Source organism: Oncorhynchus keta, chromosome 6 (assembly GCF_023373465.1).
Source record: "Oncorhynchus keta strain PuntledgeMale-10-30-2019 chromosome 6, Oket_V2, whole genome shotgun sequence".
In the NCBI taxonomy this organism is placed as follows: Eukaryota; Metazoa; Chordata; class Actinopteri; order Salmoniformes; family Salmonidae; genus Oncorhynchus; species Oncorhynchus keta.
The window spans coordinates 40,092,277-40,116,969 of NC_068426.1; the positions used below are offsets into that span (position 1 = coordinate 40,092,277).

The 24,693-nt window shown below is 50.3% G+C and overlaps 1 protein-coding gene and 1 long non-coding RNA gene across 2 annotated transcripts in view; both read left to right on the forward strand.

Annotated features, from left to right (window-relative positions):
• Window positions 1-24,693, forward strand: part of LOC118378628 (NMDA receptor synaptonuclear signaling and neuronal migration factor-like) — a 54,479-nt gene that overhangs the window by 18,943 nt on the left and 10,843 nt on the right. Inside the window, exons 3-13 of the mRNA XM_052521508.1 lie at window positions 2,376-3,176; window positions 3,444-3,510; window positions 4,106-4,111; window positions 14,840-14,892; window positions 16,160-16,249; window positions 19,163-19,290; window positions 20,051-20,134; window positions 20,357-20,390; window positions 22,330-22,400; window positions 22,657-22,736; window positions 23,374-23,476. Coding sequence (XP_052377468.1) covers window positions 2,376-3,176; window positions 3,444-3,510; window positions 4,106-4,111; window positions 14,840-14,892; window positions 16,160-16,249; window positions 19,163-19,290; window positions 20,051-20,134; window positions 20,357-20,390; window positions 22,330-22,400; window positions 22,657-22,736; window positions 23,374-23,476 — 1,517 coding nt within the window. The remainder of the gene's footprint in view (window positions 1-2,375; window positions 3,177-3,443; window positions 3,511-4,105; window positions 4,112-14,839; window positions 14,893-16,159; window positions 16,250-19,162; window positions 19,291-20,050; window positions 20,135-20,356; window positions 20,391-22,329; window positions 22,401-22,656; window positions 22,737-23,373; window positions 23,477-24,693) is intronic.
• On the forward strand, window positions 16,724-17,709 carry LOC127930796 (uncharacterized). Its single transcript, XR_008139525.1, has 3 exons — window positions 16,724-16,924; window positions 17,017-17,154; window positions 17,201-17,709. It is a non-coding gene; the product is annotated as an uncharacterized LOC127930796 (long non-coding RNA).

Consider the following 24,693-nt stretch of genomic DNA (forward strand, 5'->3'; position numbering starts at 1 on the left):
GCTATTCTCTCTCGTCTTCTGCTGTCTGTTTCTCTCTCTCTCGTCTTCTGCTGTCTGTTTCTCTCTCTCTCCTTCTGCTGTCTGTTTCTCTCTCTCTCTCCTTCTGCTGTCTGTTTCTCTCTCTCCTTCTGCTGTCTGTTTCTCTCTCTCTCCTTCTGCTGTCTGTTTCTCTCTCTCTCTCCTTCTGCTGTCTGTTTCTCTCTCTCTCGTCTTCTGCTGTCTGTTTCTCTCTCTCTCTCCTTCTGCTGTCTGTTTCTCTCTCTCTCTCCTTCTGCTGTCTGTTTCTCTCTCTCTCCTTCTGCTGTCTGTTTCTCTCTCTCTCTCCTTCTGCTGTCTGTTTCTCTCTCTCTCTCCTTCTGCTGTCTGTTTCTCTCTCTCTCTCCTTCTGCTGTCTGTTTCTCTCTCTCTCTCCTTCTGCTGTCTGTTTCTCTCTCTCGTCTTCTGCTGTCTGTTTCTCTCTCTCTCCTTCTGCTGTCTGTTTCTCTCTCTCTCTCTCCTTCTGCTGTCTGTTTCTCTCTCTCTCTCCTTCTGCTGTCTGTTTCTCTCTCTCTCTCCTTCTGCTGTCTGTTTCTCTCTCTCTCGTCTTCTGCTGTCTGTTTCTCTCTCTCTCCTTCTGCTGTCTGTTTCTCTCTCTCTCTCCTTCTGCTGTCTGTTTCTCTCTCTCTCGTCTTCTGCTGTCTGTTTCTCTCTCTCTCTCCTTCTGCTGTCTGTTTCTCTCTCTCTCTCCTTCTGCTGTCTGTTTCTCTCTCTCTCTCCTTCTGCTGTCTGTTTCTCTCTCTCTCGTCTTCTGCTGTCTGTTTCTCTCTCTCTCCTTCTGCTGTCTGTTTCTCTCTCTCTCTCTTCTGCTGTCTGTTTCTCTCTCTCTCTCCTTCTGCTGTCTGTTTCTCTCTCTCTCTCCTTCTGCTGTCTGTTTCTCTCTCTCTCGTCTTCTGCTGTCTGTTTCTCTCTCTCTCCTTCTGCTGTCTGTTTCTCTCTCTCTCGTCTTCTGCTGTCTGTTTCTCTCTCTCTCCTTCTGCTGTCTGTTTCTCTCTCTCTCTCCTTCTGCTGTCTGTTTCTCTCTCTCTCCTTCTGCTGTCTGTTTCTCTCTCTCTCTCCTTCTGCTGTCTGTTTCTCTCTCTCTCGTCTTCTGCTGTCTGTTTCTCTCTCTCTCCTTCTGCTGTCTGTTTCTCTCTCTCTCTCCTTCTGCTGTCTGTTTCTCTCTCTCCTTCTGCTGTCTGTTTCTCTCTCTCTCCTTCTGCTGTCTGTTTCTCTCTCTCTCTCCTTCTGCTGTCTGTTTCTCTCTCTCTCTCCTTCTGCTGTCTGTTTCTCTCTTTCTCGTCTTCTGCTGTCTGTTTCTCTCTCTCTCCTTCTGCTGTCTGTTTCTCTCTCTCTCCTTCTGCTGTCTGTTTCTCTCTCTCCTTCTGCTGTCTGTTTCTCTCTCTCTCGTCTTCTGCTGTCTGTTTCTATTTCTCCTTCTGCTGTCTGTTTCTCTCTCTCTCCTTCTGCTGTCTGTTTCTCTCTCGTCTTCTGCTGTCTGTTTCTCTCTCTCTCCTTCTGCTGTCTGTTTCTCTCTCTCTCCTTCTGCTGTCTGTTTCTCTCTCTCTCCTTCTGCTGTCTGTTTCTCTCTCTCTCCTTCTGCTGTCTGTTTCTCTCTCTCCTTCTGCTGTCTGTTTCTCTCTCTCTCGTCTTCTGCTGTCTGTTTCTATTTCTCCTTCTGCTGTCTGTTTCTCTCTCTCTCGTCTTCTGCTGTCTGTTTCTCTCTCTCTCCTTCTGCTGTCTGTTTCTCTCTCTCTCCTTCTGCTGTCTGTTTCTCTCTCTCGTCTTCTGCTGTCTGTTTCTCTCTCTCCTTCTGCTGTCTGTTTCTCTCTCTCTCCTTCTGCTGTCTGTTTCTCTCTCTCTCGTCTTCTGCTGTCTGTTTCTCTCTCTCTCCTTCTGCTGTCTGTTTCTCTCTCGTCTTCTGCTGTCTGTTTCTCTCTCTCTCTCTCTCTCCTTCTTCTTTGACCTGCAGCCCATCTCCTGTCTGACACGTCTATTCTCTCTCGTCTTCTGCTGCCTGTTTCTATTTCTCCTTCTGCTGTCTGTTTCTCTCTCTCGTCTTCTGCTGTCTGTTTCTATTTCTCTCTCTCCTTCTTCTTTAACCTGCAGCCCATCTCCTGTCTGACACGTCTATTCTCTCTCGTCTTCTGCTGTCTGTTTCTATTTCTCTCTCTCCTTCTTCTTTAACCTGCAGCCCATCTCCTGTCTGACACGTCTATTCTCTCTTGTCTTCTGCTGTCTGTTTCTCTCTCTCTCCTTCTTCTTTAACCTGCAGCCCATCTCCTGTCTGACACGTCTATTCTCTCTCGTCTTCTGCTGTCTGTTTCTATTTCTCTCTCTCCTTCTTCTTTAACCTGCAGCCCATCTCCTGTCTGACACGTTTGTGGGCCCAGACTCTGTCTCCCCTGGCGGTGTCCGTCACCACAACAACAACTATCCATACCCCCACAGGGGCTCTCCGGCCTCCCCTGAGTCCAGCCTGGTGAAGCATCCGCTGGTCCACCTCCAGCCCCCGCCCGCCTCCATCACCACCACCAAGACCCGCCTGTCTCTGGAGCGCAGCTTCTCGGCCGAGGAGGACCAGCAGAAGTGTGTGGAGTGCGCCCTGCAGCCCGCCCGCGTCTACACCATCACCGGAGAGCACGGTATGCTGGGTAGCAACAGGGGCAGCAAGGAGAGCCTGGAGCTGGAGCTGCTGAAGGGGGCGTCGCCCCTGGTCCAGCCCTCCACCTCCCCCTCCTCCACCTCCTCCTCCTCACCCACCCAGCACCACCTCCGTCACGGTCACCGCAGCAACACTCACCGCGATGACGGGAGCCATCGTCACGGCAACCCCGTGGCCGGCGGCAGTGGCAGCAACCATCACACTCTGAATGTTACCGGTGGGGGAGCCTCCCACCATGGTCACCATGGCAGCCACCACCACCTATCCCAGCAGCCTCTGTCGAGCTCGGTCAGCGCGCAAAACATTCGCAGCTGGGGCGAGGGGGGCAAGGGGGACTCACGGGAGGACTGCAGCCTCAATGTGGTCTTGGACTCTAGTGGGGCCCCGTCCCGTAGCCAGGGCTCCCTGGATCTAGAGAGCTCCCGCGAGGCAGGCAAGCAACACAGGCGCCTAGAGAGGATGTGCAGTGTGGACCGGATGACTGGGCTGGAGAGAGGTGAGACGGGGGAGACAGAGAGGGAGAGGCGCTGAAATCAAAGTGGGCTTGTGGGGGGGGGTCGATGTTATTTGGATTGTGACGTGGTCTGTATTTCTGACTCTTCGTCTCTCCGTCTCTCCTCTGCTGTCTCTCCCTGTGTGTCTCCCTCTCTCCCTCTGTGGAGTGGACTGTGTCCTTTAAGGTTTCCTATTGTTGCTTTACAAACATACAAACTCTATGTGGCTGGCTGCTACTGTAACTTCCATCCATTATATCTCTCCACAGAGGAAAACAACTGGTACCCAAAAGACAATATGTTTAGCTTTCAGACTGCTACTACCACCATGCAGGCGTGAGTACCCAGTCCTAATGCGCACACACACACACACACACACACACACTCACACACACACACGCACACACACACTCACACACACACACACACACACACACACACACACACACACACACACACACACACACACACACACACACACACACGGTCTGTCTCTCTCTCATAGACACATGCACACAGCTGGCCTATATGATTGTTATTCACAGTCAGGCCTGTGCTGCGTGACGTTGTGACCCCATAAAGCCATTAAAAGGGTGTCAGGGTCTGTGGGCTGAACGTGCTCAACACACAGATGCTCCTCCAGTGGTCCTGCTTTTTACACTCATGCTTTACCCCTTTCTACCCCCCGCTGTCTCTCTCCCTATCTCTCCCCCCCGCCGTCTCTCTCTTATCTCCTCCCCCCGCTGTCTCTCTCCCTACCTCATCACCCCCCCCGCTGTCTCTCTCCCTATCTCCTCCCCCTCCCCCCTCTCTGACCTCACTGACCTCTCTTCTTTAATACACACGTGTTGTAATGGCCAATGACCTAAAGGATGTTGATATCGTTAATTTTCTTTCTTTTTCATGCACTCCTTTCTCTGACCCGCTGCAGGATATCGTGAGTATCTTTGACCTGTTGAATCTAGCTTTCCTCCCCTGCTCCTTAACCCTGTGTCCCCTAACTCCATGACCCTTAACCCACTGACCCTTAACCCTTCCTTGGGGTGAGTGTTTGAAGTTACAGAGGAAACTGCGGGGAGGAAGGTTGAGCAATTTTTTACATTCAGCATCACTCCGTCAAGGGAAATATAGTATTATATTATTCAAACATAGCTTGTCTCTTATCACATCTTACCCTGGGTATGGGGTAAGTTGTCTCTTAGCACATCTTACCCTGGGTATGGGGTAAGTTGTCTCTTAGCACATCTTACCCTGGGTATGGGGTAAGTTGTCTCTTATCACATCTTACCCTGGGTATGGGGTAAGTTGTCTCTTAGCACATCTTACCCTGGGTATGGGGTAAGTTGTCTCTTATCACATCTTACCCTGGGTATGGGGTAAGTTGTCTCTTATCACATCTTACCCTGGGTATGGGGTAAGTTGTCTCTTAGCACATCTTACCCTGGGTATGGGGTAAGTTGTCTCTTAGCACATCTTACCCTGGGTATGGGGTAAGTTGTCTCTTATCACATCTTACCCTGGGTATGGGGTAAGTTGTCTCTTAGCACATCTTACCCTGGGTATGGGGTAAGTTGTCTCTTAGCACATCTTACCCTGGGTATGGGGTAAGTTGTCTCTTATCACATCTTACCCTGGGTATGGGGTAAGTTGTCTCTTAGCACATCTTACCCTGGGTATGGGGTAAGTTGTCTCTTAGCACATCTTACCCTGGGTATGGGGTAAGTTGTCTCTTAGCACATCTTACCCTGGGTATGGGGTAAGTTGTCTCTTAGCACATCTTACCCTGGGTATGGGGTAAGTTGTCTCTTAGCACATCTCACCCTGGGTATCTGGTAAGTTGTCTCTTAGCACATCTTACCCTGGGTATGGGGTAAGTTGTCTCTTAGCACATCTTACCCTGGGTATGGGGTAAGTTGTCTCTTAGCACATCTTACCCTGGGTATGGGGTAAGTTGTCTCTTAGCACATCTTACCCTGGGTATGGGGTAAGTTGTCTCTTAGCACATCTCACCCTGGGTATCTGGTAAGTTGTCTCTTAGCACATCTTACCCTGGGTATGGGGTAAGTTGTCTCTTAGCACATCTCACCCTGGGTATCTGGTAAGTTGTCTCTTAGCACATCTTACGCTGGGTATGGGGTAAGTTGTCTCTTAGCACATCTTACCCTGGGTATGGGGTAAGTTGTCTCTTAGCACATCTCACCCTGGGTATGGGGTAGGTTGAGCTGCGGGACAGGGTAGGTTGAGCTGTGGGACAGGGTGCGTTGAGCTGTAGGACAGGGTACGTTGAGCTGTGGGACAGGGGTACGTTGAGCTGTAGGACAGGGTAAGTTGAGCTGTGGGACAGGGGTACGTTGAGCTGTAGGACAGGGTAAGTTGAGCTGTGGGACAGGGGTAAGTTGAGCTGTGGGACAGGGTACGTTGAGCTGTGGGACAGGGTAGGTTGAGCTGTGGGACAGGGTAAGTTGAGCTGTGGGACAGGGTACGTTGAGCTGTAGGACAGGGTACGTTGAGCTGTGGGACAGGGTAAGTTGAGCTGTGGGACAGGGTAGGTTGAGCTGTTGGACAGGGTAGGTTGAGCTGTGGGACAGGGGTAGGTTGAGCTGTGGGACAGGGGTACGCTGAGCTGTGGGACAGGGGTAAGTTGAGCTGTTGGACAGGGTAGGGTGAGCTGTGGGACAGGGGTAGGTTGAGCTGTGGGACAGGGTAGGTTGAGCTGTTGGACAGGGTAGGTTGAGCTGTGGGACAGGGGTACGCTGAGCTGTGGGACAGGGTGCGTTGAGCTGTGGGACAGGGTACGTTGAGCTGTGGGACAGGGTGCGTTGAGCTGTGGGACAGGGTGCGTTGAGCTGTGGGACAGGGTGCGTTGAGCTGTGGGACAGGGTACGTTGAGCTGTGGGACAGGGTGCGTTGAGCTGTGGGACAGGGTACGTTGAGCTGTGGGACAGGGTGCGTTGAGCTGTGGGACAGGGTACGTTGAGCTGTGGGACAGGGTACGTTGAGCTGTGGGACAGGGTGCGTTGAGCTGTGGGACAGGGTGCGTTGAGCTGTGGGACAGGGTGCGTTGAGCTGTGGGACAGGGTACGTTGGGCTGTGGGACAGGGTACGTTGAGCTGTGGGACAGGGTACGCTGAGCTGTGGGACAGGGTACGTTGAGCTGTGGGACAGGGGGAAGTTGAGCTGTGGGACAGGGTACGCTGAGCTGTGGGACAGGGGTAAGTTGAGCTGTGGGACAGGGTGCGTTGAGCTGTGGGACAGGGTACGTTGAGCTGTGGGACAGGGTGCGTTGAGCTGTGGGACAGGGGTAAGTTGAGCTGTGGGACAGGGGGAAGTTGAGCTGTGGGACAGGGTACGGTACGCTGAGCTGTGGGACAGGGAAAAGTTGAGCTGTGGGACAGGGTGCGTTGAGCTGTGGGACAGGGTACGTTGAGCTGTGGGACAGGGTGCGTTGAGCTGTGGGACAGGGTACGTTGAGCTGTGGGACAGGGTGCGTTGAGCTGTGGGACAGGGTGCGTTGAGCTGTGGGACAGGGTGCGTTGAGCTGTGGGACAGGGTGCGTTGAGCTGTGGGACAGGGTGCGATTAAACTGATTAATCGTGTAACTGTAATTAACTAGGAAGTCGGGGCACCAAGGAAAATATTCAGATTACAAAGTTATAATTTGAAATTTGAAATTTTTTATTTAGATGTTTCGGCGGTTGTCGTTCTTCGCGTTCAATGATGCCAAATTCCTAGCTGCAGACGAGTAATTAATATCAAAGACTTGTTCTTATTCTGTCGGTATCGATAGTCTAAGAGTTTAACCACGTGGGTCTGGTCTCAAACCTTGGCCCTCTCGTTATCGAGGTAAGCTGGTCTGCAACCTTTGTCCTCTCGTAATTGAGAGCAACATGGTCTGTTGAGAAATTCTCAAGGTGGGGGTTTTATTCGGAACATGGAAAAGGGCTGCCTCACGACGCCCGGTCCTGTCTGTACCCCTGGGGGCGTGCCAAGGACTTAGTGAAACTTTTTAGGGAATTGGAGTTTCCTTCATTAAACAGTCCAAAATCACATGACACAATTTCACAAACAGTTCCATCCTCACTCATTCATTTTATACAACAATTAGATGTAAGCCTCATTACTGCGGCTATTATATAAACAGTGTTATGATAATGTGGCCGTATTGTCTCCCATGAGTTTCACAAAATTATACCAAACAGACCAGTTCGTAGCTGGATTCTTCACCGATCTTTTATACCTTCTCCGGACCATAAATGTTGTTCGGACCTCAAGTTCTGTGAGGTGGAAGAAATTCCTTTGTTCTCTTCTATGAAAACTCTACTCTCTCTCTATACTGTGGCCATGAGGAGATAATCTCCTCCAGGAATTTACGACCTCTCTCTGACCACAGCAGCCTGGGTGTAGGAGACAGGGGGATGGGGCTTGCTGTACCCAAAGAGGGCAAACTCATGACACAGGATAGGATTAAAAGTTTTACATTTGTGATTTACAAAACTTGCAATGGGTTTCTAGCCAGAGGGAGGGTATACTCCCCACATCACCGCGGAGCTCATAGTGTTTGAAAATCATCAAAACTCTTCAACTTTAGATTTTGTCCAAATGCGTCGTTTTCACATACATACATGTATGTAGATAGCGGTATTATGCTGGAGATAATGAAAATGTGGTTGAAAGTGGTGGAGTTGCCCTTTAAGTACAGTGGGAAAAGTACTCCGTCATACTTGAGTAAAGTAACAAAAAGTAAAAGTAAATTCTACGCATCAAATTCCTTACATTAAGCAAACTGCACCATTTTGTTGTTCCTTGTTTCTTTTTGGACAGACAGGGGCTCCTGCAATCAGACATCACTTACAAACGCTGTATTTGTGTTTCATGAGTCAGAAGGGATCAGAGGCAGAAGGGATCAGAGGCAGAAGGGATCAGAGGCAGAAGGGATCAGAGGCAGAAGGGATCAGAGGCAGAAGGGATCAGAGGCAGAAGGGATCAGAGGCAGAAGGGATCAGAGGCAGAAGGGATGACCAAGCGTTATATTGATAGGTACGGGTATTGGACCATAGTGCTGTCCTGCCTGAGCATTCGAAATGTATGGGAGTAAAAAGTTCACATTTTCTTTAGGAATGTAGTGGAGTAAAAGTACAAATGTTCAAAACTATAAAGATTAAAGTAAATTAAAGGTACCTAAAAAAAATGACTTAAGTAGTACTTTAAAGTGTTTTTACTTATTAAGTACATTACACCACTGGGGAATCATGGGACATACCTACAGCTAATAACCCAGACCGGCTGTAAACTGTAGACTGGTCCTACTGCAGTACTGTCCTCTCCCTCACCTCTGGCTAACCCACATGGTCAACTCTCCAGCTAAACCCCAGCTGGCCCTAACTTCTAACGCTAACCTTCTTAACTAACTCAAACAAAGAGACAGCATCCCAAATCCCGATGATGCAAATCTAGCCATTACAGCTATACCCCCTCCCCAGAGCTGACTAAACCCTGTACTATAGCTAAACCCTTCCCTAGCAATAACCTCCCCCCTCCCCCAGCGCTCTCTCACTCTCCTCGTGATAAGCCAGCATTCCCCCTATCATCTTTTCATTCTGTGCCACGTCCCAGCAGGGCTTTCCGGGGATTTGTGCAGAGAAAGAGGAGAGAGAGGGAGCTGAATTCGGCTGAAGTCATCCAGAGGTACCGACAGTGTTCCTGGCTGGTCAGTGTGTGCTGCTGAGCTCCTGTCCTCTCTGACTCCCCCATCCATTATCCATAGGATAGATATAGACTCCCGGGGGGGGGGTAAAAATAGGGGCACAAGCAGATTGAAATGACTTTACTACCAAGTGAGAGAGAAAAGCCCACTCGGAGTGCCACAGAGGTAGATGGTGTGTGCAACACAATGCCATACATCTGCACTATCCTCTCACTGCTGCAGTGGAAATGGGATTCCGTGTGGTAAGTCAGCCATATGTAAGGTTGTACAACGGTAAGGAGCCTAGCTAGTGCAGCGCTAAAATGGTGACCAGTTTATTAGGTTTAATCTGGCCGTGACTTGCGATATAAAGCAGGCATTGAGGCATTGAGGCATTCAGTTACTGGTCCATTGAACGTGAGAATGGGCAAAACGAGTGACCTCAGCAACTTTGAGCGTGGTATGATCGTCGGCGTCAGACACTCCGGTTCCAGTACCTCAGAAACGACTGCCCTCCTGGGCTTTTCATGCACGATAGAGTCCATTGTTTACCGGTGCGACAAACAAAAAACATCCAGTCAGCAGCAGCATCTCCTGTGGGAGAAAACAGCTGTTTGACGAGAGGTTCCAAGGACAATGGCAAGAATGGTGACAGGCTAACAGGCAGGTCACAAACAGACACATAACGGCGCAGTACAACAGTGGTGAGCAGAACGACATTTTGTAATGCACAACTCGTCAGTCCTGCAGACGACCACATCAGGTTCCACCCCTATCAGCTAAAAACAAGAAGAAGCTGCTCCAGTGGGCAGATCACCGACACTGGACAATTGAAGAGTGAAAAAACATTGCCTGGTCCTACGAATCCCGGTTTGTGTTGCATCATGCTGATGGTAGAGTCGGGGTTTGGAGTGAGCAGCATGAGCCCAGGGCCCCATCCTGCCTGGTGTCAACGGTACAGGCTGGTGGTGGTGGTGTTATTGTGTGGGGAATGTTTTCCTGGCACACGTTAGGTCCCTTGATACCAATTAGGCAATGGTTCCTTGCCGTGAAGAATTCAGGCTGTTCTGGAGGCAAAGGGGGGTCTGACCCGGTACTGGATGGGAGTACCCAATAAACTGGCCACTGAGTGTATATGAGGCATACGTTGCTATGCTAAAGCTAACTCCTAGAGACACGTCAGGTGACATTGGTAGTGAACCCATTACCCTGGCTACCTCAGCAGTAACAAGGCTAAAAACCCATGAGCAACTGCATATGGGGCCTAGTTAGATATTTAGCGATGCTAACGAGGCTAAAGCTAACTCCTGGGCAGCTGACTTTGGGAGTGAACCTGGCAGAGGCTTAGCGGAGTGGCCAACACCTGGATGCATCCCATTTCCGGGGATACAACTAATTCCTTTTCCTCTGAAACCGGATGTGGGAACTCCACTCAGGCATTTTACGCCTGCTTTTCCCACAATGCCAGGCTGCTGCAGTAGAAGTTTACTGTGGCACGAAGCCTCAACTGGTTAATGGAGGAGCAACAGACCACCCTCCCCCTCTGTCTGGACATAGAGAGGTATAAAGAGAGAGGGAGAGAAGGAGAGGTAGACAGAGCTGGAGGAGGTAGGGAGGCAGAGGGATAGTGAGGTAGGGAGAAAGAGATGGGGAAAAGAGAGGACGAGAGGTGCATTGGAGCAGCGTACACAGAGGGAGAAAAAGGGGACATACCGCCAGAGGAGCATCAGAGCTGCCCTTAACACGTGAGACAGACAGACAGACAGACAGACAGACAGACAGACAGACAGACAGACAGACAGACAGACAGACAGACAGACAGACAGACAGACAGACAGACAGACAGACAGACAGACAGACAGACAGACAGACAGACAGACAGACAGACAGACAGACAGACAGACAGACAGATAGATAGATAGATAGATAGATAGATAGATAGATAGATAGATAGATAGATAGATAGATAGATGTCTGAGTGTGTAGAGTGGGGTCTCTCCTTCTCTTTCATCCACTCATTAGGGGGACCAGCTGCGTGTCTCTGGTCTGTAGGCATGCGGGGAACAGAGGATAGCTGGACTTTGTTCCACTTCATTCTATCAGCTCACACTCCCGCCCATCCAACACGTGAAGATAGTGACGAGGCCTGCTCTGCTTTAGGGTCAAAGAGTGTTTTAATCACAATATAAAGCCGACTGAGTTTTGTTTGAGTCTGTGAGTGAAATGAGGTGACGATTGGATTATCATTCATTGTTGGTGAACAATGTTCCTGGAGGGGGGGGTAAAACAAGGACTCGTTCTTTCTCCCTTTCTCTCTCTCACTCCGGCCTACTCATGTCTCGCATGCATCCACCCACACGCGCTGGCTATTTTTGACCCTTTCACCAACAGACATGTTGTAGCCGCGGAGAGCAATCGCATGGCGTTTTGTAGAGATGTGACATATTGTATGGGGGGGGAGTTGGCCAGAGAGATCAGGTGTTTATCTCTTCGAAAATAGCAATTATACAGAATGGAATTAATAGGGAACGACAAGCGAACCATTCGTGAAATGTCCCTTAAAGCGGAACACTTTTATCAATGGAGAAGGCGTCTCTGTATTGTCTGTTTTTGGATCTAGGCTACTAAAGGAAACAGGTTGAAACATGTCTACGTCTGGTCAGAAGCATCTGGAAAAGGGCAGTGGTGTTGAATATACAGTAGGGTGACAGATACTAGAGGGTATGCAGTAGCAGCAGGTGACAGATACTAGAGGGTATGCAGTAGCAGCAGCTGACAGATACTAGAGGGTATGCAGTAGCAGCAGGTGACAGATACTAGAGGGTATGCAGTAGCAGCAGCTGACAGATACTAGAGGGTATGCAGTAGCAGCAGCTGACAGATACTAGAGGGTATGCAGTAGCAGCAGCTGACAGATACTAGAGGGTATGCAGTAGCAGCAGCTGACAGATACTAGAGGGTATGCAGTAGCAGCAGCTGACAGATACTAGAGGGTATGCAGTAGCAGCAGCTGACAGATACTAGAGGGTATGCAGTAGCAGCAGCTGACAGATACTAGAGGGTATACAGTAGCAGCAGCTGACAGCAGGTGACCGATACTAGAGGGTATGCAGTAGCAGCAGCTGACAGCAGGTGACAGATACTAGAGGGTATGCAGTAGCAGCAGCTGACAGATACTAGAGGGTATGCAGTAGCAGCAGCTGACAGCAGGTGACAGATACTAGAGGGTATGCAGCAGCTGACAGCAGGTGACAGATACTAGAGGGTATGCAGTAGCAGCAGCTGACAGCAGGTGACAGATACTAGAGGGTATGCAGCAGCTGACAGCAGGTGACAGATACTAGAGGGTATGCAGTAGCAGCAGCTGACAGATACTAGAGGGTATGCAGTAGCAGCAGCTGACAGCAGGTGACAGATACTAGAGGGTATGCAGTAGCAGCAGGTGACAGCAGGTGACAGATACAAGAGGGTATGCAGTAGCAGCAGCTGACAGCAGGTGACAGATACTAGAGGGTATGCAGTAGCAGCAGCTGACAGATACCAGAGGGTATGCAGTAGCAGCAGCTGACAGCAGGTGACAGATACTAGAGGGTATGCAGTAGCAGCAGCTGACAGCAGGTGACAGATACCAGAGGGTATGCAGTAGCAGCAGCTGACAGCAGGTGACAGATACTAGAGGGTATGCAGTAGCAGCAGCTGACAGCAGGTGACAGATACTAGAGGGTATGCAGTAGCAGCAGCTGACAGCAGGTGACAGATACGAGAGGGTATGCAGTAGCAGCAGCTGACAGCAGGTGACAGATACTAGAGGGTATGCAGTAGCAGCAGCTGACAGCAGGTGACAGATACTAGAGGGTATGCAGTAGCAGCAGCTGACAGCAGGTGACAGATACTAGAGGGTATGCAGTAGCAGCAGCTGACAGCAGGTGACAGATACTAGAGGGTATGCAGTAGCAGCAGCTGACAGCAGGTGACAGATACTAGAGGGTATGCAGTAGCAGCAGCTGACAGCAGGTGACAGATACTAGAGGGTATGCAGTAGCAGCAGCTGACAGATACTAGAGGGTATGCAGTAGCAGCAGGTGACAGATACTAGAGGGTATACAGTAGCAGCAGCTGACAGATACTAGAGGGTATGCAGTAGCAGCAGCTGACAGCAGGTGACAGATACTAGAGGGTATGCAGTAGCAGCAGCTGACAGCAGGTGACAGATACTAGAGGGTATGCAGTAGCAGCAGCTGACAGCAGGTGACAGATACCAGAGGGTATGCAGTAGCAGCAGCTGACAGCAGGTGACAGATACTAGAGGGTATGCAGTAGCAGCAGCTGACAGCAGGTGACAGATACTAGAGGGTATGCAGTAGCAGCAGCTGACAGATACTAGAGGGTATGCAGTAGCAGCAGCTGACAGCAGGTGACAGATACTAGAGGGTATGCAGTAGCAGCAGCTGACAGATACTAGAGGGTATGCAGTAGCAGCAGGTGACAGATACCAGAGGGTATGCAGTAGCAGCAGCTGACAGCAGGTGACAGATACTAGAGGGTATGCAGTAGCAGCAGGTGACAGATACTAGAGGGTATGCAGTAGCAGCAGCTGACAGATACTAGAGGGTATGCAGTAGCAGCAGCTGACAGCAGGTGACAGATACTAGAGGGTATGCAGTAGCAGCAGCTGACAGATACTAGAGGGTATGCAGTAGCAGCAGCTGACAGCAGGTGACAGATACTAGAGGGTATGCAGTAGCAGCAGCTGACAGATACTAGAGGGTATGCAGTAGCAGCAGCTGACAGCAGGTGACAGATACTAGAGGGTATGCAGTAGCAGCAGCTGACAGCAGGTGACAGATACCAGAGGGTATGCAGTAGCAGCAGCTGACAGCAGGTGACAGATACTAGAGGGTATGCAGTAGCAGCAGCTGACAGCAGGTGACAGATACCAGAGGGTATGCAGTAGCAGCAGCTGACAGCAGGTGACAGATACTAGAGGGTATGCAGTAGCAGCAGCTGACAGCAGGTGACAGATACTAGAGGGTATGCAGTAGCAGCAGCTGACAGCAGGTGACAGATACTAGAGGGTATGCAGTAGCAGCAGCTGACAGATACCAGAGGGTATGCAGTAGCAGCAGCTGACAGCAGCTGACAGATACTAGAGGGTATGCAGTAGCAGCAGCTGACAGATACTAGAGGGTATACAGTAGCAGCAGGTGACAGATACCAGAGGGTATGCAGGAGCAGCAGCTGACAGCAGGTGACAGATACTAGAGGGTATGCAGTAGCAGCAGCTGACAGCAGGTGACAGATACTAGAGGGTATACAGTAGCAGCAGGTGACAGCAGGTGACAGATACTAGAGGGTATGCAGTAGCAGCAGCTGACAGCAGGTGACGGATACTAGAGGGTATGCAGTAGCAGCAGCTGACAGCAGGTGACAGATACTAGAGGGTATGCAGTAACAGCAGCTGACAGATACTAGAGGGTATGCAGTAGCAGCAGCTGACAGCAGGTGACAGATACTAGAGGGTATGCAGTAGCAGCAGCTGACAGCAGGTGACAGATACTAGAGGGTATGCAGTAACAGCAGCTGACAGATACTAGAGGGTATGCAGTAGCAGCAGCTGACAGCAGGTGACAGATACCAGAGGGTATGCAGTAGCAGCAGCTGACAGCAGGTGACAGCTACTAGAGGGTATGCAGTAACAGTTGAATTTTCCTCTGTTACTCAAAGCCTGACTGATCTAAATTATGACGCAATTCAATCGGAAATCTTCAATTACATTTATTTTCATGTCTCCGTCGCTTTTTAAAAATCTTATTATGGCAGCCTATTCCCTATTTAGTGCACTGCTTTCCATAGTGCTGTGTTCCTGTGTGTGTCAAAAGTAGTGCACTATTTAGGGTGCCATTTCGGACACACCCACTTCTTCCTCGAAGTGATTTTGACTGCCTCCTCTTGTTTTTCTCCTCATGCCCAATCTGCCCACAGGAACTTCCGGAAGCATCTCAGAATGGTGGGCAGCAGGAGGATGAAGACACAGAGTGAGTCACAGTGTTACTGTGTGCTGTGTGTTCTCCCAACATGTCCGCCCTCCATCAGTGGTTTTGTGTTTTGTTGACTTTGTGTTCATGCATTGGCCTTGTGTGTGATGTGTGTATCGGTGTGTGTGTGTGTGATGTGTGTATCGGTGTGTGTGTGTGTGATGTGTGTATCGGTGTGTGGCATGCCGTTGTGCACCGGTGAGTGTGTGTGTGATGTGTGTATCGGTGTGTGGCATGCCGTTGTGCACCGGTGAGTGTGTGTGTGATGTGTGTATCGGTGTGTGGCATGCCGTTGTGCACCGGTGAGTGTGTGTGTGATGTGTGTATCGGTGTGTGGCATGCCGTTGTGCACCGGTGAGTGTGTGTGTGATGTGTGTATCGGTGTGTGGCATGCCGTTGTGCACCGGTGAGTGTGTGTGTGATGTGTGTATCGGTGTGTGGCATGCCGTTGTGCACCGGTGAGTGTGTGATGTGATGTGTGTATCGGTGTGTGGCATGCCGTTGTGCACCGGTGAGTGTGTGTGTGATGTGTGTATCGGTGTGTGGCATGCCGTTGTGCACCGGTGAGTGTGTGTGTGATGTGTGTATCGGTGTGTGGCATGCCGTTGTGCACCGGTGAGTGTGTGTGTGATGTGTGTATCGGTGTGTGGCATGCCGTTGTGCACCGGTGAGTGTGTGTGTGTGTGTTGGCACACGTTTAATAACGTGTGTGTGTGTGTGTGTGTTTATGCTGGTGTTGAGGCGTAGGTGGTAAGTGTGTGTTTATGCTGGTGTTGAGGTGTAGGTGGTCTGGATATATGAGACGTTAAGCTAACGAATGGGAGATCTACCCAGTCTCTCATTTGTGAGGCTGGTCATGTTGCACCGAGCCAAAAGTCACCCACCCAGTGTGTCCTCTGGAGAGGAGTGTGTGTCTGTGTGTGTGTCTGTGTCTGTGTCTGTGTCTGTGTCTGTGTCTGTGTGTGTGTGTGTGTGTGTGTGTGTGTGTGTGTGTGTGTGTGTGTGTGTGTGTGTGTGTGTGTGTGTGTGTGTGTGTGTGTGTGTGTGTGTGTGTGTGTGTGTGTGTGTGTGTGTGTGTGTGTGTGTGTGTGTGTGTGTGTGAGTGTGTGTGTGTTCAGGGTGTGTGTTCAGGGTGTGTGTGTGTGTGTGTGTTCAGGGTGTGTGTGTTCAGGGTGTGTGTGTTCAGGGTGTGTGTGTTCAGGGTGTGTGTGTTCAGGGTGTGTGTGCGGTGCGTGGGTGTGTGACTCTCTCTCCCCACCTGCACTAGCATTTGCCGAGCGTAGAGCGATGAGTTTCAACCGCTCCTGGAGTGACCCCACCCCTGTCAAGAATGACTCTCCACATGACCCCAGAGACAGTGAGTCAATACAGTCACACATGTTACTATATACACACTCACTCAGACACTCACAAACTGGGCACAGGAAAACACACTCATACACAAGTACGCTAAAAAGAGTTTGTGGTGGTCTATTCCAGTTCTCTTCCATGCTTTTCATTGAGGAACGTTTTGAATTGGAATTTGGTTTAACACCTGAACTGACTGGGATTAAAGTGGAATTTGACCCCAACCCTGATGCTGAAGCATTAAGCATTGAAAAGCATTTATGATAAAATACACACATTCACACAACACGCACACACAACACGCACGCACACACACACACACACACACACACACACACACACACACACACACACACACACACACACAACACGCACGCACACACACACGCACACGCACGCACGCACGCACGCACACACACACACACACACACACACACACACACACACACACATGCTAATCAGCTGTGTCTGCTGTTGATTCTGACACTGTCTGTCTTCCTCTGACCGTGGGTCTGTCTCCAAGTTTGTGATGCTCTCTTGCTTTCTCTGTGAGTATTTGTCTCAAATGATCTGGGAGTGTGTCAAGCTCAGGTCTGGGAGTGTGTGTGTGTGTACTGTATATGTGTGTGTGAAGCTCAGGTCTGGGAGTGTGTCAAGCTCAGGTCTGGGAGTGTGTGAAGCTCAGGTCTGGGAGTGTGTGTGTGTACTGTATATGTGTGTGTGAAGCTCAGGTCTGGGAGTGTGTGTGTGTACTGTATATGCATGTGTGAAGCTCAGGTCTGGGAGTGTGTGAAGCTCAGGTCTGGGAGTGTGTGAAGCTCAGGTCTGGGAGTGTGTGAAGCTCAGGTCTGGGAGTGTGTGAAGCTCAGGTCTGGGAGTGTGTGTGTGTACTGTATATGTGTGTGTGAAGCTCAGGTCTGGGAGTGTGTGTGTGTGTTGTATATGTGTGTGTGAAGCTCAGGTCTGGGAGTGTGTGTGTGTGTGTGTACTGTATATGTGTGTGTGAAGCTCAGGTCTGGGAGTGTGTGTGTGTGTGTGTACTGTATATGTGTCGGCATGTGTTTTTCTCTGTAGTTTTTGAACGTTTGTGTGTTTGTTTTCTGTTTTCCCATCTACTTTGTGCCACGGTGTGTCTGATAGTCTGCTGATAGAGGTTAGTGTTGATGGCATTTGAGTCTATTCGTCTCATGTATTTCTCGCCTTCTCTGACAGTCCAATATTTCTCCTCATAATGGTTGACACAATCGGTGTCTCTACCCTGTCACCTTTCCCATTCTCCTTTTTACCTACTCGTTCATTTTCTTCTCTCCTTTTTGACTAGACGATGTTCCTTTGTTTCTCATCTTCTTGCACCAATCATCTGGAAGGTTGTTATTCTCTGTCCCTTCACGTCTGCTTCTCTTTGTGCCTCACTGTCACTTTCTATTGACATCTCCCTCCCTTCCATCCTCCCTCCCTCCCTTCCATCCTCCCTCCTCCCTTCCATCCTCCCTCCCTCCCTTCCATCCTCCCTCCTCCCTTCCATCCTCCCTCCCTCCCTCCCTTCCATTCTCTCTCCCTCCCTTCCACTCTCTCTCCCTCCCTTCCATTCTCTCTCCCTCCCTTCCACTCTCCCTCCCTTCCATTCTCCCTCCCTCCCTTCCATCCTCCCTCCCTCCCTTCCATCCTCCCTCTCTCCCTTCCACTCTCTCTCCTCCCTTCCACTCTCTCTCCCTCCCTTCCACACTCTCTCCCTCCCTTCCACTCTCTCCCTCCCTTCCACTCTCTCTCCCTCCCTTCCACTCTCTCTCCCTCCCTTCCACTCTCTCCCTCCCTTCCACTCTCTCCCTCCCTTCCATTCTCCCTCCCTCCCTTCCACTCTCTCTCCCTCCCTTCCATCCTCCCTCTCTCCCTTCCACTCTCTCTCCCTCCCTTCCACTCTCTCTCCCTCCCTTCCACTCTCTCTCCCTCCCTTCCACTCTCTCTCCCTCCCTTCCACTCTCTCTCCCTCCCTTCCACTCTCTCCCTCCCTTCCACCCTCTCTCCCTCCCTTCCACTCTCTCTCCCTCCCTTCCATTCTCTCCCTCCCTTCCATCCTCTCTCCCTCCCTTCCATTCTCTCTCCCTCCCTTCCACTCTCTCCCTCCCTTCCATCCTCCCTCCCTTCCTTCCACTCTCTCTCCCTCCCTTCCACTCTCTCTCCCTCCCTTCCACTCTCTCTCCCTCCTTTCCACTCTCTCCCTCCCTTCCACTCTCTCCCTCCCTTCCACTCTCTCCCTCCCTCCCTTCCACTCTCTCTCCCCTCCCTTCCACTCTCTCTCCCTCCCTTCCACTCTCCCTCCCTCCCTTCCACTCTCTCTCCCTCCCTTCCACTCTCTCTCCCTCCCTTCCACTCTCTCCCTCCCTTCTACTATCTCTCCCTCCCTTCCACTCTCTCTCCCTCCCTTCCACTCTCTCTCCCTCCCTTCCACTCTCTCTCCCTCCCTTCCATTCTCTCTCCCTCCCTTCCACTCTCTCTCCCTCCCTTCCATTCTCTCTCCCTCCCTTCTACTATCTCTCCCTCCCTTCCACTCTCTCTCCCTCCCTTCCACTCTCTCTCCCTCCCTTCCACTCTCTCTCCCTCCCTTCCATTCTCTCTCCCTCCCTTCCATTCTCTCTCCCTCCCTTCCACTCTCTCTCCCTCCCTTCCACTCTCTCTCTCCCTCCCTTCCACTCTCTCTCTCCCTCCCTTCCACTCTTTCTTCCTCCCTTCCATTCTCCCTCCCTCCCTCCCTCCCTCTCTCTGTCTCTCTGTCTCTCTTGCTCTTCCCTTCCTCTCCCGCCCCACTCTCTAACCCCCTGTCTCCCCTCGTCCCATCTCTCTCCCGTCTCCTCCCTCCTCCGTCCCTCTCTCTTTCTCTCTCTCTTTCTGACGGCGTGCCTGCTCTTTGTGTCGGGGGGGTCAGGTGGGGACCTGCCTGCCTCGTGTGGGACCCTGGATGAGGGGGAGCGTGAGGAGCTAGACTGGGAGGAGGAGAGGGAGATGGAGAGACTTGCCTGTGAGGGAGATGACTTCATCCCACCCAAAATCATGGTGAGAGACTAGGGTTTGCAAAATTCCGGTGTAGTCTCTCTAGACAGACCACGGTTGCCTTCGACAATGTACCAATGTTCCATCAGTTTGGCAGGGAGGAAAGAGCAGAGTTGGTACGCATGCCGAATATCTGTCCACTATCTGCTCATGTCCTGCTGTAAACATTTCCGCTAGCTAGCTAGATGGAGCTCGCAGAGGATATTTTCAATTTGTGTATTTCACAAGTGAGTAGTTTGCATGCGCCATGACGTTACCATCACAAGCTTACCACCACTGACTGGTTGTGGTTATCTGGGACCACATTGTGTCCGTCTCTGTCCTGTAATTTGTAAGCCCTGCCCACCTAAACCTGTGATTGGGTGGGAGGGTTGTCTGTCTCATAGGGCTGTTATTTCTCGAGACTCGTCTGTATGTGAACATGTTTACTGTTGGAATAGCGAGGTCGTTGTGATTCTTCAACACATGAATGGAAATGAAGCTCGTGAACAAACTAACAAAAATAACGTACAGAAATAAATGGGCTATTTTTAGATCCTTAACTGACTGAAATAAAGTGGAATTGACTCCAATCCCGTTGAATGGCAGTAAAGAGCCGCAGATATAATGCATCTTGGCTGCTCAGACGTACGAGTATGAATAAGGAATGTTAAGGGCTCTGCAGGCATTGGTTTAGGGACAAAACACAACAGAGAGAGACAAGTGAATGTGACCCTCCTTTCTCTTCCATCTTCTCTATTCTTTCTCCGTCTCTCACTCTCAGCTGATCTCCTCCAAAGTCCCCAAGGCGGAGTACGTCCCCACCATCATCCGCAGGGATGACCCCTCAATCATCCCTATCCTCTATGTGAGTGGAAGCATTTATGATCAAGTACACACGTGCATACAACAGCCGGAACAGAGCAGTAGCTAGACAACTGCTATGCTTTGGTCTTTGACACACACGAACACACACACTTGACACCATCAACTTGTTCTCTATGTCTGCATGCACATATGATAGATCAATTATCATGCATACTATTCAGTGAATGGATATTGAGTGGATATCATGTCTCTGTATCTCCAGGACCATGAACATGCTACGTTTGATGATATCCTCGGTAGGTAAACTGCCCTTTATGTGACTTTGTCTTTATTAGTCCCAAATGGCACCTTATTCCCTATGTAGTGCGCTAATTTTGTTATGGGCTCCGGTCAAAGGTAGTGAACTATGTAGGGATTAGTGTTCCATTTGGGACGCATTACGTGTTTGTGAGAATAATTCAGTGTTCCATACTGCTGGCTTTTTGTGTGGAGAAATTCTGTTTTAACTGTACTCCCTGTCCCTCTCTCTAACCCCTCTCTCTGTCCCTCTCTCTAACCCCTCTCTCTGTCCCTCTCTCTGTCCCTCTCTCCAACCCCTCTCTCTGTCCCTCTCTCCAACCCCTCTCTCTGTCCCTCTCTCCAACCCCTCTCTCTGTCTTTCTCTCTAACCCCTCTCTCTGTTCCTCTCTCTAACCCCTCTCTCCAACCACTCTCTCTGTCCCTCTCTCCAACCCCTCTCTCCAACCGCTCTCTCTGTCCCCTCTCTCCAACCCCTCTCTCCAACCACTCTCTCTGTCCCTCTCTCCAACCCCTCTCTCCAACCACTCTCTCTGTCCCTCTCTCCAACCCCTCTCTCTGTCCCTCTCTCCAACCCCTCTCTCTGTCCCTCTCTCTAACCCCTCTCTCTGTCCCTCTCTCTAACCCCTCTCTCTGTCCCTCTCTCCAACCCCTCTCTCTGTCCCTCTCTCCAACCCCTCTCTCTTTCCCTCTCTCCAACCCCTCTCTCTGTCCCTCTCTCTGCCCCTCTCTCTGTCCCTCTCTCCAACCCCTCTCTCTGTCCCTCTCTCCAACCCCTCTCTCTGTCCCTCTCTCTGCCCCTCTCTCTGTCCCTCTCTCCAACCCCTCTCTCTGTCCATCTCTCCAACCCCTCTCTGTCCCTCTCTCAACCCCTCTCTCTGTCCCTCTCTCCAACCCCTTTCTCTGTCCCTCTCTCCAACCCCTCTCTCTGTCCCTCTCTCCAACCCCTCTCTCTGTCCCTCTCTCTGTCCCTCTCTCCAACCCCTCTCTCTGTCCCTCTCTCCAACCCCTCTCTCTGTCCCTCTCTCAAACCCCTCTCTCTGTCCCTCTCTCCAACCCCTCTCTCTTTCTCTCTCTCTAACCCCTCTCTCTTTCTCTCTCTCTAACCTCTCTCTCTTTCTCTCTCTCTAACCCATCTCTCTTTCTCTCTCTCTAACCTCTCTCTCTTTCTCTCTCTCTAACCCCTCTCTCTTTCTCTCTCTCTAACCCCTCTCTCTTTCTCTCTCTCTAACCCCACTCTCTTTCTCTCTCTCTAACCCCTCTCTCGTTCTCTCTCTCTCTCTAACCTCTCTCTATTTCTCTCTCTCTAACCCCTCTCTCTTTCTCTCCCTCTAACCCCTCTCTCTTTCTCTCTCTCTAACCCCACTCTCTTTCTCTCTCTCTAACCACTCTCTCTTTCTCTCTCTCTAACCTATCTCTCTTTCTATCTCTCTAACCCCTCTCTCTTTCTCTCTCTCTAACCCCTCTCTCTTTCTCTCTCTCTAACCCCTCTCTCTTGCTCTCTTTCTAACCCATCTCTCTAACCCATCTCTCTTTCTATCTCTCTAACCCCTCTCTCTTTCTCTCTCTCTAACCACTCTCTCTTTCTCATCTCTCTTTCTATCTCTCTAACCCCTCTCTCTTTCTCTCTCTCTAACCCCTCTCTCTTTCACTCTCTCTAACCCCTCTCTCTTTCTCTCTCTCTAACCCCTCTCTCTTTCTCTCTCTCTAACCCCTCTCTCTTTCTCTCTCTCTAACCCCTCTCTCTTTCTCTCTCTCTAACCCCTCTCTCTTTATCTCTCTCTAACCCCACTCTCTTTCTCTCTCTCTAACCACTCTCTCTTTCTCTCTCTCTAACCCATCTCTCTTTCTCTCTCTCTAACCCCTCTCTCTTTCTCTCTCTCTAACCCCACTCTCTTGCTCTCTCTCTAACCCCTCTCTCTTGCTTTCTCTCCACAGAGGAGATTGAGAAGAAGCTAACAGCCTACAGGAGAGGCAGCAGAATCTGGAGGATGCTCATCTTCTGTCAGGTGAGACAGGGGGAGAGTAGAGCGAGAGAAAGATAGGGGAGAAAGAGAGATGACGATGATTATGAAAGAACAAAAGAAAACCCTTGTTAGGTTGAATGTGTGTCCCAGCGGGAAGATAGATAACAATTCAATTAGCGATTTGAAACTCTGGAGTGGAGTGGCTAATTGTATGACTACTGTATTTCCTGTGAGTGCCAGGTAGTGGTGTTGGTTTGAATCTTGACTGTGAACTTGAAAAGCAGTGGGTTTGTTATAGGGAGGTCCAGGGCATCTGTACCTGTTGAAGAATAAAGTGGCCACATTCGCCAAGGTGGAGAAAGAAGAGGACATGAGCCAGTTAGTGTCATCAGTCATACTCTTCACACAGCGGTCATACTCTTCATACAGCGGTCACACAGCGGTCATACTCTTCACACAGCGGTCATACTCTTCACACAGCGGTCATACTCTTCACACAGCGGTCATACTCTTCATACAGCGGTCATACTCTTCATACAGCGGTCATACTCTTCACATAGCGGTCATACTCTTCATACAGCGGTCATACTCTTCACACAGCGGTCATACTCTTCACACAGCGGTCATACTCTTCACACAGCGGTCATACTCTTCACACAGCTGTCATACTCTTCACACAGCGGTCATACTCTTCACACAGCGGTCATACTCTTCACACAGCGGTCATACCCTTCATACAGCGGTCACACAGCGGTCATACTCTTCACACAGCGGTCATACTCTTCACACAGTACCTGGATGGATCCCAAATGGCACCGTATTGCATTTACAGTGCACAACTTTTGACATTGTGGAACCCTTTTCCATATCCAGAACCCTAAGGGCCCTGCTCAAAAGTAGTGTACTTCATAGAGAATAGGGTGTCATGTGGGACGTATACATACAGTGTCTCTCTGTTAGTACTGTTAGAGTAGCAGTATTGTTGTAACTGAACCATGTCGTCCTCCTACAACAGGTTCTGGAGGAGGCTGAGTCGGTTTATGAGCAAAGTGAACCCTGAACCCAACCTCATCCACATTATGGGCTGCTACGTCCTGGGAAACCCCAATGGAGAGAAGGTACACTACAGTTCTCAATGAAGAGGGTAGAGAATCACTATTTTTCTTTTCTCTCCCTCTTCTCTCTCTACTCATCTCTCTACATATCTCCCTCCTCTCTCTCTACATCTCTCCCTCCTCTCTCTCTACTTCTCTCTCTACTCTCTCTCTACATCTCTCCCTCCTCTCTCTCTACTTCTCTCCCTCCTCTCTCTCTACTTCTCTCCCTCCTCTCTCTCTACTTCTCTCCCTCCTCTCTCTCTACTTATCTCCCTCCTCTCTCTCTACTTCTCTCCCTCCTCTCTCTCTACATCTCTCCCTCCTCTCGCTCTATATATCTCTCCCTCCTCTCTCTCTACTTCTCTCCCTCCTCTCTCTCCACTTATCTCCCTCCTCTCTCTCCACTTATCTCCTTCCTCTGTCTCGTCAGTGTTGGTAATGAGGCCTGCTACTGTTGTGTCATCTGAAAACTTGATGATTGAGTTGGAGGCGTGAATGGCCACGCAGTCATGGGTGAGCATGGAGTACAGGAAGGAGCTGAGCACGCACCCTTGTAGGGCACCATTGTTTGCGGATCAGCGAAGTGGAGATGTTGTTTCCTACCTTCACCACCTGGGGGCCCCATCAGGAAGTCCAGGACCCACTTGCACAGGGCGGGTTCAGACCCAGGGCCTCAAGCTTATTGATGAGTTTGGAGGGTACTATGGTGTTAAACGCTGAGCTGTAGTCAATGAACAGCATTCTTACATAGGTGTTCCTCTTGTCCAGATAGAATAGGGCAGTGTGCAGAGTGATGGCGATTGCATCGTCTGTGGATCTATTGGGGCGGTATGCAAATTGAAGTGGGTCTATGGTGTCAGGTGAGGGAGAGCTGATATGATCCTTGACTAGTCTCTCAAAGCACTTTGTGATGACAGAAGTGATGTCATTTAGTTCAGTTACCTTTGCTTTCTTGGGTACAGGTACAGTGTTGGACATCTTGAAGCAAGAGGGGACAGCAGACTGGGATAGGGAGAGATTGAGTATGTCCGTAAACACTCCAGCCAGCTGGTCTGTGCATACTCTGAGGACGCGGCTAGGGATGCCGCCTGGCCGGAAGCCCTGCGAAGGTTAACACACGTACATTTATCGCATATTGATCTGGATGATACATCAGCATTTACACTTCAAGTACTCGTATCCTCAGAATTCAGGATCTTGGGAACTGGTTCTTAGAATTCTCCCTCTTGGCCTTGACT